Here is a 12,223-nt window from a genome sequence, read left to right on the forward strand (position 1 = left end):
TAGGCTATTACCTGAAATTTTGGAAGTGCTCCCTGGTATTGAAAGAAATTTGGATGATTTTTCAGCTGTGCCTTCAGGCTGACTGGACAGTGGTAATGCCTGTGGTCTTTCTTTTGATGGAGAAATTCTATAGGGTTTCTGTATAAACTTCTTCTCAACATACTTAGCTTTGATCCAAGATTCCTTCTCAAGCCTAACAATAGTAGCGCATGAAATACACTTGAAAGTTACAAAACTCATACATTTTACTTCTAAAAGAAGCACAAGTTGGACTGAGATTATATGCTCATTGGAAAGCAAGGCACATGCTGGTCATTTATTTATCAGATGCTAGCCTCTATTTGATATTTTACAAGCCTTGCATCGAAAATTTACATTTTACATTCTAATTATAGAAATCATACAATTTGTTTAATTTACAACTGAAGCCACCATTATCTTATTAAATTATATATTCTAAGGGGCAGCCAAATTATTTTTGAACAATTATCTAGACCATTAGAAGAAAAACTTGCATTTATATTCAGTATCTTATCACATTTCTTAGAAATACATCACGGAGCTTCATATAAACCAAAGTTATCTTGAATGGAATGAGGGCAAAATACTGCGGGTGCTAGAAATCTGAAACAAAAACAAAAAATGCTGGAAAAACTGATAGCATCTGTGGAGAGAAAGACAGAGTTAACGTTTTGAGTCCATATGACTCTTCTTCAGAGCTGTGAAGAAGTCATATGGACTCGAAACGTTAACTCTTTCTCTCGACAGATGCTGTCAGACCTGCTGAGTTTTTCCAGCATTTTTTGTTTTTGTACATTGAATGGGATGACTGACTATGGTGTGTGTGAAATTGCTTGAAGTGAAATAAATGACTTTAAATGCTTTAGGATCTATTTGTTGAGAAATAAATGTTGACAAGTTGCACTCTTTTGCATGGTGTCATTATAGATCTTTAACATAGATCATAACAGATTAAGGGGACCACGATTTAAAAACCTATTGAGCCAAGCTGACACATTTGAACCTCATCGAAAATTTTGTCTAATATAATCTGAATTACAAAAAAGTTACATTATTTACCTTGAATCTCCTGCATTTGGCTTTTTAAAATGCATTTCATCAACTTGTGCCTCATATATTCCATTTATAACGTTATTTCCCAGTGCACACATAAGCTGTCAAACAAAATGTGAATTCAGATTTCAGTTTAAAGATTACTAGTAAAGAATACAAAATGTTGTTCTAACATCAGTGTTAAATCCTTATTTGCTGATTTAAATCTTTCAACGTGCCAAAGGAATTGTGAATGCTTGAAAATGCATTTGTATACTGTAAATTCCACTATTAAAATTATCAATATGCTGTTATAATCAGACTTCATCACCTCAACTATAATTGGTGTAAACTGGGGAGGTCTAATTTAAGCATTTTGGATGTTGCAAGGGAAGAAATTATGGAAAATTTATCTTTAAGGTGTTTTGCTGTACAATACTATATGCTTACATTATTTCTAACAAATGTTTTTATGTTGATCTTAATATTAAACTTGTGTGTTCACGGCCCAAACTAATCTTTTATATGAAATTTAATCAAACACCATCATACAAGTGCTTTTGAAAAATGTATAAAAACTCACTTTTAAGAGCTCAGGTTCCCATGAATCCAGAGTAAGGGAACGCACCTTAGAAAAATGGACACCTAAACTTCTAAACACAAAAAGAAAATAAACCAATACAACACAAATAATGCAGACATTCATCGCTTGATCAACTTCTGCAAGGTACTAAAGCTGAACAATGCAGCAATAATATATATTTGTGGTCAATCAACAATAATCAAGCTAATCCTTCGTTCTTGTAATTTTTTTTTACTATTTAAAGTTACTTGGAAACTTTTCATCTAGTGAAAAGCAGCCATTATATTGAAACTGAGCCCAATTGGTGCCAAATAAGTGAATACATACACATCTTTTCCAATCTATTACAATGTTTAATCTTTTATCATCTTAATACCTATGAATTCCTGAACATTCAATGCATAGTGTGATTCCAAGATTGATGCTTGCCCAACGCGGGTCTGACTGGCCACAGTCACAGCAATTTGTATTGCCAGCAATGCATTCCACACGTTGAAGTGCACTTTCTCCTTTCACTGGTCGCTCTCTCAATTCACTCCCAGAATCCAGGCTGCTGGTAGAAGGGGAGGATCTTCTATCTAATTTCTGGGAAAGCAATGACAAGTTTACCACTTTTTGTTGCTTTCAAAAGGCGTTCCATTTAAATGCATAAGAGCATGGATTTCAAGCTACAATTGTCATTCATCTAACCCAATGTGTTGGAAGTGGTATCAAATAGAAACACTTATATTTTTAAACCATAACAGCTTCTCAGTCCCTCCTTGTCATACCTGCCTCCACTGCTCAGTTGCTCTTCCACCATCTTCCTTTCAATTGTCTCACATGACTGGCTTTTTGAATACTGTCATCCCTTCACTCCATCAATGGCAGAGTGTAAGGAACATATCTTTTTATTTCTGTTGGACTGTTGTAAAGAACATATCTTTTTATTTTCTGTTAGATTGTGGATTAAAATTACAATGGCTGCAGTTTGAAAGACATGTCCACTGGAACAGGATGAGAGATATATACAATGTTGCAGTCCTGGAACAGAGTGCGCCACTGAAGACACGATGGTGCCGGAAAGGAGTCCTGGACCAAGGGAGCTGCCTGGCAACAATGTTTTAATTGGCTCCTGACAAGGTTTTCTGTGAGGGCCATGCATCCTAGCCTGAAAGGAAAAACGCCTAAAACCTCTTGCCCGTGTGTGGAATATTCTAGTAATTCCACAATAGTAGCTAGCTTGCTTTTTCTCCTATCTCTATAACCTGCTCTCTTTTTAAACCCCTGTCAAGACGCAAAGGGGAAAATCACTGTTAGAGACATTGAAAGGCAAGTGCTCAACCAGTGAACTAAATATTGAAACTACTGGAAGACCACCTCTTGTCATCAACAACTAAAAGGAATTTGGAAGACATCAATCAAAATCATCCCATCGAATCCTGTACTCTGGAATTGGTGCTATTGAACTGTTTTATCCCACCCTTAAAATCCATGTTATTTGTGTGTCTTATGCATCTTGTACGTGTGCGCATAGGGATTTAAGAAGGGGTACAGTTTAGGTTATAAGGTTAGAAATTAGCAGTTCATATTTCTTTTATTACTGGTTAACGACAGTTCGTTCAATGAACAGTTATTTACTTATTAAGTTTACAAACCTGGTGCTTGTATTCTGTTAACCTAAATTAAACAGGTAGAATTAGCGCAATCTGGTGGTTTGGTCAAGCTTTTCACATTTATCGCGGCTCAGGGAACAGTGGGGCTTGATATTACAGCACACTATACCCAGTGAGTGACAAGAGCTTTTGGTCATCATGTCACAACAACACCTTGTACTTATACAGCGCTTTTAAGGTAGTAAAATATCCCAAGTTGTTTCACAGGATCGTTACAACATAAAATTTCTCAATATGGAGATAATAGAACAGATGAACAAAAGCTTGGTGAAAGAGCTAGGTTTTAAGGAGCACTTAGATGGGGAAAGAGTGGCAGAGAGGTTTACAGAGGAAATTCCAGCACCTAGGCATTGGCAGCTGAAGGCACAGCCACCAATAGTGAAGTAATTAAAACTGGGGATTCTCAATATGCCAGGACTGGTCGAGTGGAGAAACCTTGGAAGGCTGGAGGAGGCTACAGAGATAGGGTGGGTGAGGTGATGGAGAGATTTGAAAACAAGGATGAAAAATTTAAAAATCAAGGTTTTGCTTAACCAGGAGCCAAGATAGACCAATAAGTAGAGAGGTGATGGGTGAATGAGACAGTGCCAGTAAGGGCACAGGCGACAGAATTTTGGATTAGCTCAAGTTTAGAGGGTAGAAATTGGGAGGCTGATCAGGAGTGTGTTGAGAAAATTCAAGTCTAGAATTAACAAGGGTTTCAGCAGCAGATGAGCTAAGGCAAGGACAGAGTCAATCGATGTTACAGAGGTGGAAAAAGGTGGTCCACATGGTGGTATGGATGTAGCTGGAAGATTATCTCAGAATCAAATATGACACTAAGGTTTCAAGCAGTTTGCTTCAGTCTCAGATGGTGGCCACAGAATAGGGATTGAGTCAGTGGTTGGTAAATAGAATTTTTGGCTTGGTCTGAAGACAATGACTTCAGTTTCCCCATATTTAGTTGGAGAAAATTTCTACTCATCAAGGACTGAATGTTGGACAAGAATTCTAACAATTTCCCCATGAAATTAAGATAAAAGTTAACCATTAATGAGTGAAAGCAGCAAGAACTTTTTCCACAAGAAGGGTCATTGAAATCTGGAACTCCCTCACTAGGTTGTGGATAGTGGCTCAACTTAAATTTTTAAGACTGAGATTAACATATTTATTAGGCAAATATATCAAGGAATGTGGAACAAAGGCAGGAAATACGACTGAGGTACAGGTCAGCCATGATTGTAATTAAATGGTGGAACAGGCTACAGAAGTTATTGTAGTAGTAACTGGAAGGCCATGTCTGCCAAAACAAACTAAAGATAACTGTACCTGAAATGTTTCAGTTATGAAGAAGCATTTGTCTTCATAAAATGACAGGAACTAAATACATTAAAGGTCATACTCTCTATCTCTTTCATGATAACAAATGATGTTTAATCCACTATAATTTGGATTCAAATTTGAGACATCTGTGAACAATATAATATTGACATGTGCAAGTTAGTAATCTTCAAATTGTCGCTTGGTAGCATAGAACTTGAATATTGCTGGAAAAAAAAGAGACATGCTGTTAAAGCTTTTCATCTTGCACTCATCAGGACAGATTCGCAAGAATGCCAAATCTAAAGGGAACAACAATTTATAAATGAGTACAAGATGAAAAGAATCGACAGCATGTCTCTTTTCAGCAATACTCAAATCTTCAAATTCCTAACTCAAGAGTTGTACAGTAAATAGTGTAACAACTAATGCACATTTTATGACAGCATAGCAAAAGATTGAACTTATCCTTCATATCGACTGCAACTAACTTTTTAGTGAGACAGAAGCACTGAATCAAATTAAATACATTGATAGATGCAAAACTTCTTCCATCAGCAAATTTAAATAGTTATTGGAAAATTCTAAAATTTGATGGACTTAAGTCTCAGGTAACAATATAGTTTAATTGCAACATAAACCACAACAATGTAGCTAGTGATAAAAATATGCCAATGTGGCCACAGATCTATATTGCCATTGAATTTTGATTGTAAAGACGATCGTATCTTTCAACACGAGGTAGATGTGTAGGCAAGAACACCGGAGAAATTATGGCTCCATTCTCTTCAGCTCTTTGCAATTGGGACAATGGGGTATAAACTTGGGATTATCAATGGATGAAGGAGGAATCACTTGCTATCATGAAACAGATAAAGGCAAGATTTTTGTTAATGTTTTTAGTTCCTGTCATTTATGAGGACCAATATTCCTTCATAACTGAATCATTGCAGGTGCAGTTATAAAAGAATATAGAGCAAGGTCAGGAAAATATGACTAGTGTATAGCTCTAGTTGAAAACTTGCACTGCCACAAGCACAATAGGCTGAATGGCTCCTTGTTGCTCAATAGATCCAGAAATATTCAAACCGGTGCCTTTAACTGCACAGCATCCTCTAACAATACACTGGAATGTCAGCAGTAGATGTGTGATTACATGGCATGGCTCAAGCCTGGGAATCTCAAAGTATTAACAGGGCCAACTGTCAAATGTAAAAAATTGTTCTTGGGATGTGAGCGATGCTGGCAAGGATGCATTTAGTGCCCGTCCCTAGTACCAAGGTGGTGGCTGGCTTTTTCCTTGAATTGCTACAGTCTGTGAGGTTTAAGGAGTGAAAATATACTGCATACGTACTTCTGCATAGCTCTCTTCTCCTTTCTCTTTGTATGCTGTAGCTATGCTAGCTTGAACAGCCTTGATCCAGACCTGTCGGATTTTTTCAGAATCTGCTTGTAGCATACAACTCCTGTGTGAAAACATGCAGAGATTTAACATTTATGGAACAATTAGAATCACTCAGTAAATTAGATGCCTTAGCTATTGTCTGAGTAGTACCATTACTGAAGTTATATCAAGTATGAATAATTTTTAAATTCTTCAAATTGAACTTAGAAGCAATTGATAACTATAATAATCACAAGTGCAACTATATATTTCATCCATTTTACAAGTCAAACATTAGTAAGTACAGAAAAAGGAAAAGCAACTATTTTATTTACTATTCTGCCATGTCAACACTAAGTCTGCATGTCTGACGATGATGGACAACTTGACACAGTTCTGATGACCACAGGTTAAACAAAGTGCAAAAAAAATTATGCAAAATCTGGTACTGAACATAAATAAACTTTCTAACCATGTGGCAAGTCCACATGCAACCTGAAAACACCAGGGAATGGATTGCCTTGCCAACTTCAAATCTGGCTGCCCCACAGCGATAATATCCTGGAGGTGGCCTTAATTGAGAGTGGGGCTTCTGCCATTCTGATTGGCTGGCAGCTCTCTAGTCCCAGCAGCATCCAAAGACAGTAGTGGCCAATGCTGGAACTACCAGCAGTTCTCACGAAGGAAGATCATGTCTCCCAGATTTGAAGGTAAGTCCGAGTATTTTGGGTTGGCAGGGGTTGGAGACCCCGCTGAGGGGAAATGGGGGGGAAGAAGAGGAGTGGTTGGGTTTTAGAGGCCAGGGGGAGACACAAAGGGGGTACCATTTTGGGAGGGGGGGGGGCGCATAGGGCAGAGGGAAACCCCTGAAGGAGGTAACCAACGCTACTTCCTTCCCAATAGTAGCCTGCACTGTGAAAGCTGCTGTTGCTGCCTCCCCTCCGCCTTCCCCTGCAGGCCAAAAAACTGTGGCAAAAGTAGGAGGCGGCCCTTAAGTGGCAAGCAATTGTCTACTTAAGGGCCTCAATAGGCCTCAGGGCAGGTTGGCTTACCCGCACCCGTCATATGGGGGACAGATCGGGGTTAGGTGGGAAGTAGGTGGATTGGCCACCACTTTGCTTTACGTGCTCCCTCCCCACCACACCTTCAAATATGCTGGCAGGGGGCTGTAAAAGTCACCCCCTGTATGATTTCCATTTATTCCCACCAGAGGGCTCTTTTCAGATCCTAAAATCAACTTAACTTGCAAAATAAATTCACATACATAGGTACTTACACACAAAATACATTCTGAATCATAATTCCAGCCCTTCAAAGGTAAGACAAAACGTGGAGCACTTACTTTGTAGGAGAGACTACTTCAAAACAGAAACGTCTTTCAATATCCTCACATGGCTTGACTGTACAAAGTCGTAAATCATCAACTACTACTGTGAGATTATCCTGTGAGAAAATGTTTAGAAGTTCAGCCAGATTAAAATAGTTAAATGTTTGAACAAGATTGATTATCACTATCATGGAATTATAGCTACAAGGAAATGAATATAAATAAATCTAATTATGGTATCTGGTACCATCATAAAAGCTGTAAAGCTCAAGGGGGTGACTTTTACAGCCCCCTGCCAGCGAGAGTCATTGAAACATACTAAACTTTGCAGTCATACTCTTTACAAATATGATAATATTTGGATAAAAATTTAAGAGAATGGTATAAATTTCACTGTTTCTGAACCTTGGTATGGTTAACTTAAAATTTACTACTAAATAATTGTCAGGTGTTAGTTCAAAATTTTATGCTCAGTACACTTTTTGCTTACCTTAAATTTTTTTTGGTAAACAAGCTGGTTGTTCTGAATTGAAAACCAACGCCTGTTGAGAGAGAAGAACTTATAGATTGTAGATAGGTGTATTACAAAAAAAAAGCAATATATATTTGAGTGTATTACAAAAACAATATATATTTAAAGACTGCAATATTTGGACCAGCTTTACAAACAGTTCTGCTCTGATGCTTCTTTTAGATCCATTTTCTTCCCCTTTTACATCTTCCTTTTCTGCAGGCAAATACTCCATTCTCACCAGCACTTAACTCACGTGGCTGTGGTGAGCCTTCACAGTCCTGTTTGTGCTATTTTACCATAAAGGGCACACCACAGGCAAACCAATCTGTTCTCAGTCCATGTACTTCTCAACATGGTTCAGTGAATAGTGATTGGGAGCAGAAACTTAACTAATTTTCTCCTTTCTCGAGCTTGGGATGCCAAGGCCAATTGTAATACCTAAATAACACACCAGCTGAGATTGTAGGCTCAACGCAAACAAGGAATTTTAGTCCACGTCTGTCAGCTACACACAAACTTTCACAACTGAGTTACCAGGAGAAATCCTTTTTCTCTTCTGCCCATCCCACCACCCTTCTCCTCCCCACCTGACCTTGATCCCCACCCTGTTTTATTTCTTCCCTGACATACTATTCTCCAGCCTAAGCAATAGACCAAAGACATGTGCCCACAATTCCAATAATTGCACCCATGTTGAAGGTCAAGTAACACACATTATTTAGGGTGATTACCCCTCCACTTTTTCTTCCTCTAGAGGGGTGCTTTGACAGGTTGGAACAAGAATCCAATGAAGGCATTTTTTTTTTTTAAGGGATGCAGGTGATCCTGGCAAGGCCTCACAATTGCCCATCCATAATTGTTTCCTAGAATTATTGTCGACCACATGGTATGATCTGGAGTCACAGATCGGCCATATAGGCAGAAGCAGGAGAATACTTTAGAAACCTACCAACTATGAAGGCAATTTTTTCTGATGCAAGCCCACAAGTTACCAGATATATTTATTTCAATCTCCCAAACTATCACGGTGGAATTTGGACCCTCAAAAGCTAGGTTGCCAGTCCAATACCATATATCTCAGCAAATCACTATACTATCACTCCATTGCACTATAAATTGGTTAGCCACTAGAAAACATGTTTTCATTTCATAATGAAATGTGGTGACTTTAACACAGATATTTTCAGTTTTAAGAACTAAAACAGAACCATGTTCCACACTTCAAAAACAGATCTGAAAAAAGTAGTTTTCACAACTGATATTAAAATCATCTTTTAAACAAATGTGAGTAACTGATTTTAAAATAAACTAAGCTCGTTAGTTGAACACCTTTTTGTAACATGGAATCTTAAAACTTGAACATTTTCTTCATTATTAAAACCATCAGTTTACCACACAGTCAGAACTTGAAGTCCAATAGGTTAGTAGAAAGGATAATTAGTTGTGTTAATATCGCAAAAGGCGAAACAAGCAAATAATGCTGCCACTGGTTTGCAACTAACAGTGCCCATGCTGTAAAAAGGACAGCACAGTGACCAGTTTAAAAGCCATGGATTAAACCAGGTTTACCCGAAGTTCTTTGGACACTTGCAGACAGGTGAGAGCTAATATGCAGAGATAGGAATGGGGAGATAAGATGTCCAGCTGACTGGTTGGTACCTGATGTGGGGTGTCTTTTTCCTGTCACATGACAAAATAGGGTGGGATCAAGACATAGAAAGAAAACAGAAAAAATGAAAATAGTAAAATGAAACACTAACTAGGTTTTGAAAACATAGGAAGATTAAATGCATACTAAAGGTAAAGTGGTATAAACTGCCTTTGTGCAAGGTACCAATGAAAAAGAGGAGATTAAACATTCTTGTACTGTTTGATACAAATCAAAAGTTTTACATTTTCAAAATGTGGCTGTGAAATTATAGAAACATGCATTTAATTTCAGTACTGCACACTGATCAATAACCATGGACAAAATTGTGTATAGTAAGGTCTCGTAGTTCATGAGGGCTTCTTTTGTGATTTTGTTTACCCATGCAAAAGTCCTCGTATGCACAATTACGCATTGTGGCCCCAAATATTTGCCTGCCAGTGATTTATGCAAACTAAAAACAACAGAGTTCTTGTAACAAGCCAGTTCTTTCTGCATGTATATGCGTGAGACACCCCGACATGGGGCAAAAAAAGAGATGCAGATTAGCTGTGTATGCGCACACATTTTTCATAGATGTTTTTATAAGCGAGAGAAGGTTAGTTAAACAGTGCAAGTTTCTCCCACTTTTTACAGTCTGTCTCTTTGGTTGCTCTTGTTCGGGCCTGGCAACCAATGAGGGTCCCTACTGTAGTGGCAGCTTCTCACCTTTGTCCAAACAGGAGTGAGAGTGAGAGAGTGGGACAGAGAGAGTGGGACAGAGAGAGAGAGTGAAAGAGAGAGAGAGTGAAAGAGAGAGAGAGTGAAAGAGAGAGAGAGTGAAAGAGAGAGTGAGTGAAAGAGAGAGATGTGGGGGAGAGAGTGAGGGGGAGAGTGAGAGGGTGAGAGAGAGGGTGTGGGAGAGGGTGTGGGAGAGGGTGTGGGAGAGGGTGTGGGAGAGGGTGTGGGAGAGGGTGTGGGAGAGGGTGTGGGAGAGGGTGTGGGAGAGGGTGTGGGAGAGGGTGTGGGAGAGGGTGTGGGAGAGGGTGTGGGAGAGGGTGTGAGAGAGGGAGAGAGAGAGGGAGAGTGAGTGTGTGTGCGCGAGAGAGTGTGTGTGAGAGAGAGGCAAAGAGTGAGGGAGAGAGAGTGAGGGGGAGAGAGAGTGAGTGCGAGAGAGATGTGGGGGAGTGTGAGAGAGAGAATGTGAGAGGGTGTGAATGTGAGTGAGAGTGAGTAATAGGGGGGCTTTAAAAAGGGCTGCCAGATAAACAGGACCCCAGGATTTGGCCATAGTTAAATGTTGGGGGAGTGGAGGAGTAAGGGAGTTAAATATCGGGATTACAGGTGGTAAGAGCTGCCTCCACACTGGACAATAATGTGATGCTGTCAATAACTTGGTCAGTGGAGGGAGAGAGAGGGGCCTAGTCCTTTAAATGCCACTTTCTCATCCGTCTTCCTGTAATGGTGGAGTGAAAGGAATCGGCTCAGGTCTCAGACTGTGCTTTTTCCTTTCGGTTTTCTGCCATGTTAAAGCAAAGAAAACCAGGAAAATAAATAAGGAGAAAGTGAAGAGAGAACAGAGTGTAATGGTAAATGGATCAGCTGCTGCCTTCAGTACAGGAAAGTCTCTCAGTGAGAGAGAAAAAACCCGATTAACATCCAAATTTTAGATAGAACCTATCTATTCATTCCCATTATAAAGTATGTTAGCGATTTAGCTCTTTGCAAGAATTTGTGGGAAGGTAGCCCCTGCAAACGGCGGGACTTTACTGTATTACAGGAAACAGAAACCCATTGGATAAAGGATATGTAAAGACTTGATCTTATATACATTTCCAAACTAAATATCAGCCACTACAAATGTACCCCATACTAGTGGATCTCCCATGGTACTACACATGGAAATTCAAAACAAAGTAAATTTTCCTCAGTGCTTCAGTAGGTATAGATATTGGGAGTTTGTGAGATGCACAAATATAGGAATGATTGTGCAACAAGATCACATGATAATTACAGATGAGGAAGACCATTTGGCTCATTAGAATACATCTATCCAGGGAGCTACTACAACAACATAAAGCGCCTTAACATAGTAGAATATCCCAAGGAATTTCACTGGATCATTATCAAATAGAACTTTACACTAGTCTAATTAAAGAGACATTATGGTTGGTTTGGTTGAAGAGGTAGGTTTTATGAAGCGTTTTAAAGGAGAGGCGCAGAGGTTTGCGGAGGGAATTCCGCAGCTTAGGGCCAAGGAATCTGAAGCAATGAAAATCAAGTTTGTGCATAAGGCCAGGAATGGAGGAGCACAGAGATCTTGAAGGGTTGTCGAGCTGGAGTAGGTAACAGAGATAAACCATAGAGGATTTGAAAAACATGGATGACAATGTACTCCCATTGTAGCACAAGTTGTTTCTTTGATGAGTCAACAGGTTTTGCTCCACTACTCTATCAAAAAGTTCATCTGACATGTTGATAACACCATTTTAAAAATTTCCTGTCATTTGTCCTAAGGGCACATTACTCTATTTTGTATGCGTGGCACTAGTTAGTCCTGTGGTTTAATGTGAAGTAATATTCCAGATTCCTTTCTATACCCTCAGCAATCTTGTATGCCTCCATCAGGTCACCTTTCAATCGGCTCCTTTATTGATTGATCTGGGGGACTTTGTTACTACATCACTACAAAGGGACAGGGGAAGAGGTGAGGCTTACAAACAGCAAATCTTGGCATAAAGTCAGAATTAGTAATGTTTATGCGCTTTGCAAGTACATTTT

At 39.1% G+C, this 12,223-nt stretch overlaps 1 protein-coding gene across 5 annotated transcripts in view; it reads right to left on the reverse strand.

Annotated features, from left to right (window-relative positions):
* Positions 1 to 12,223, reverse strand: part of LOC144693831 (arf-GAP with coiled-coil, ANK repeat and PH domain-containing protein 2-like) — a 197,425-nt gene that overhangs the window by 26,155 nt on the left and 159,047 nt on the right. For 3 of the 5 annotated variants that reach the window (XM_078563904.1, XM_078563906.1, XM_078563909.1), the window contains 8 exons: positions 9,475 to 9,495; positions 7,792 to 7,843; positions 7,317 to 7,417; positions 5,945 to 6,056; positions 2,013 to 2,221; positions 1,637 to 1,706; positions 1,081 to 1,175; positions 12 to 193 (listed from right to left, as the gene is read on the reverse strand). In XM_078563904.1, coding sequence (XP_078420030.1) covers positions 12 to 193; positions 1,081 to 1,175; positions 1,637 to 1,706; positions 2,013 to 2,221; positions 5,945 to 6,056; positions 7,317 to 7,417; positions 7,792 to 7,843; positions 9,475 to 9,495 — 842 coding nt within the window. The remainder of the gene's footprint in view (positions 1 to 11; positions 194 to 1,080; positions 1,176 to 1,636; positions 1,707 to 2,012; positions 2,222 to 5,944; positions 6,057 to 7,316; positions 7,418 to 7,791; positions 7,844 to 9,474; positions 9,496 to 12,223) is intronic. The other 2 variants (XM_078563905.1, XM_078563908.1) reach the window with 1 other exon arrangement.

This window comes from Cetorhinus maximus, chromosome 19 (assembly GCF_964194155.1).
Source record: "Cetorhinus maximus chromosome 19, sCetMax3.hap1.1, whole genome shotgun sequence".
Lineage (NCBI taxonomy): Eukaryota > Metazoa > Chordata > Chondrichthyes > Lamniformes > Cetorhinidae > Cetorhinus > Cetorhinus maximus.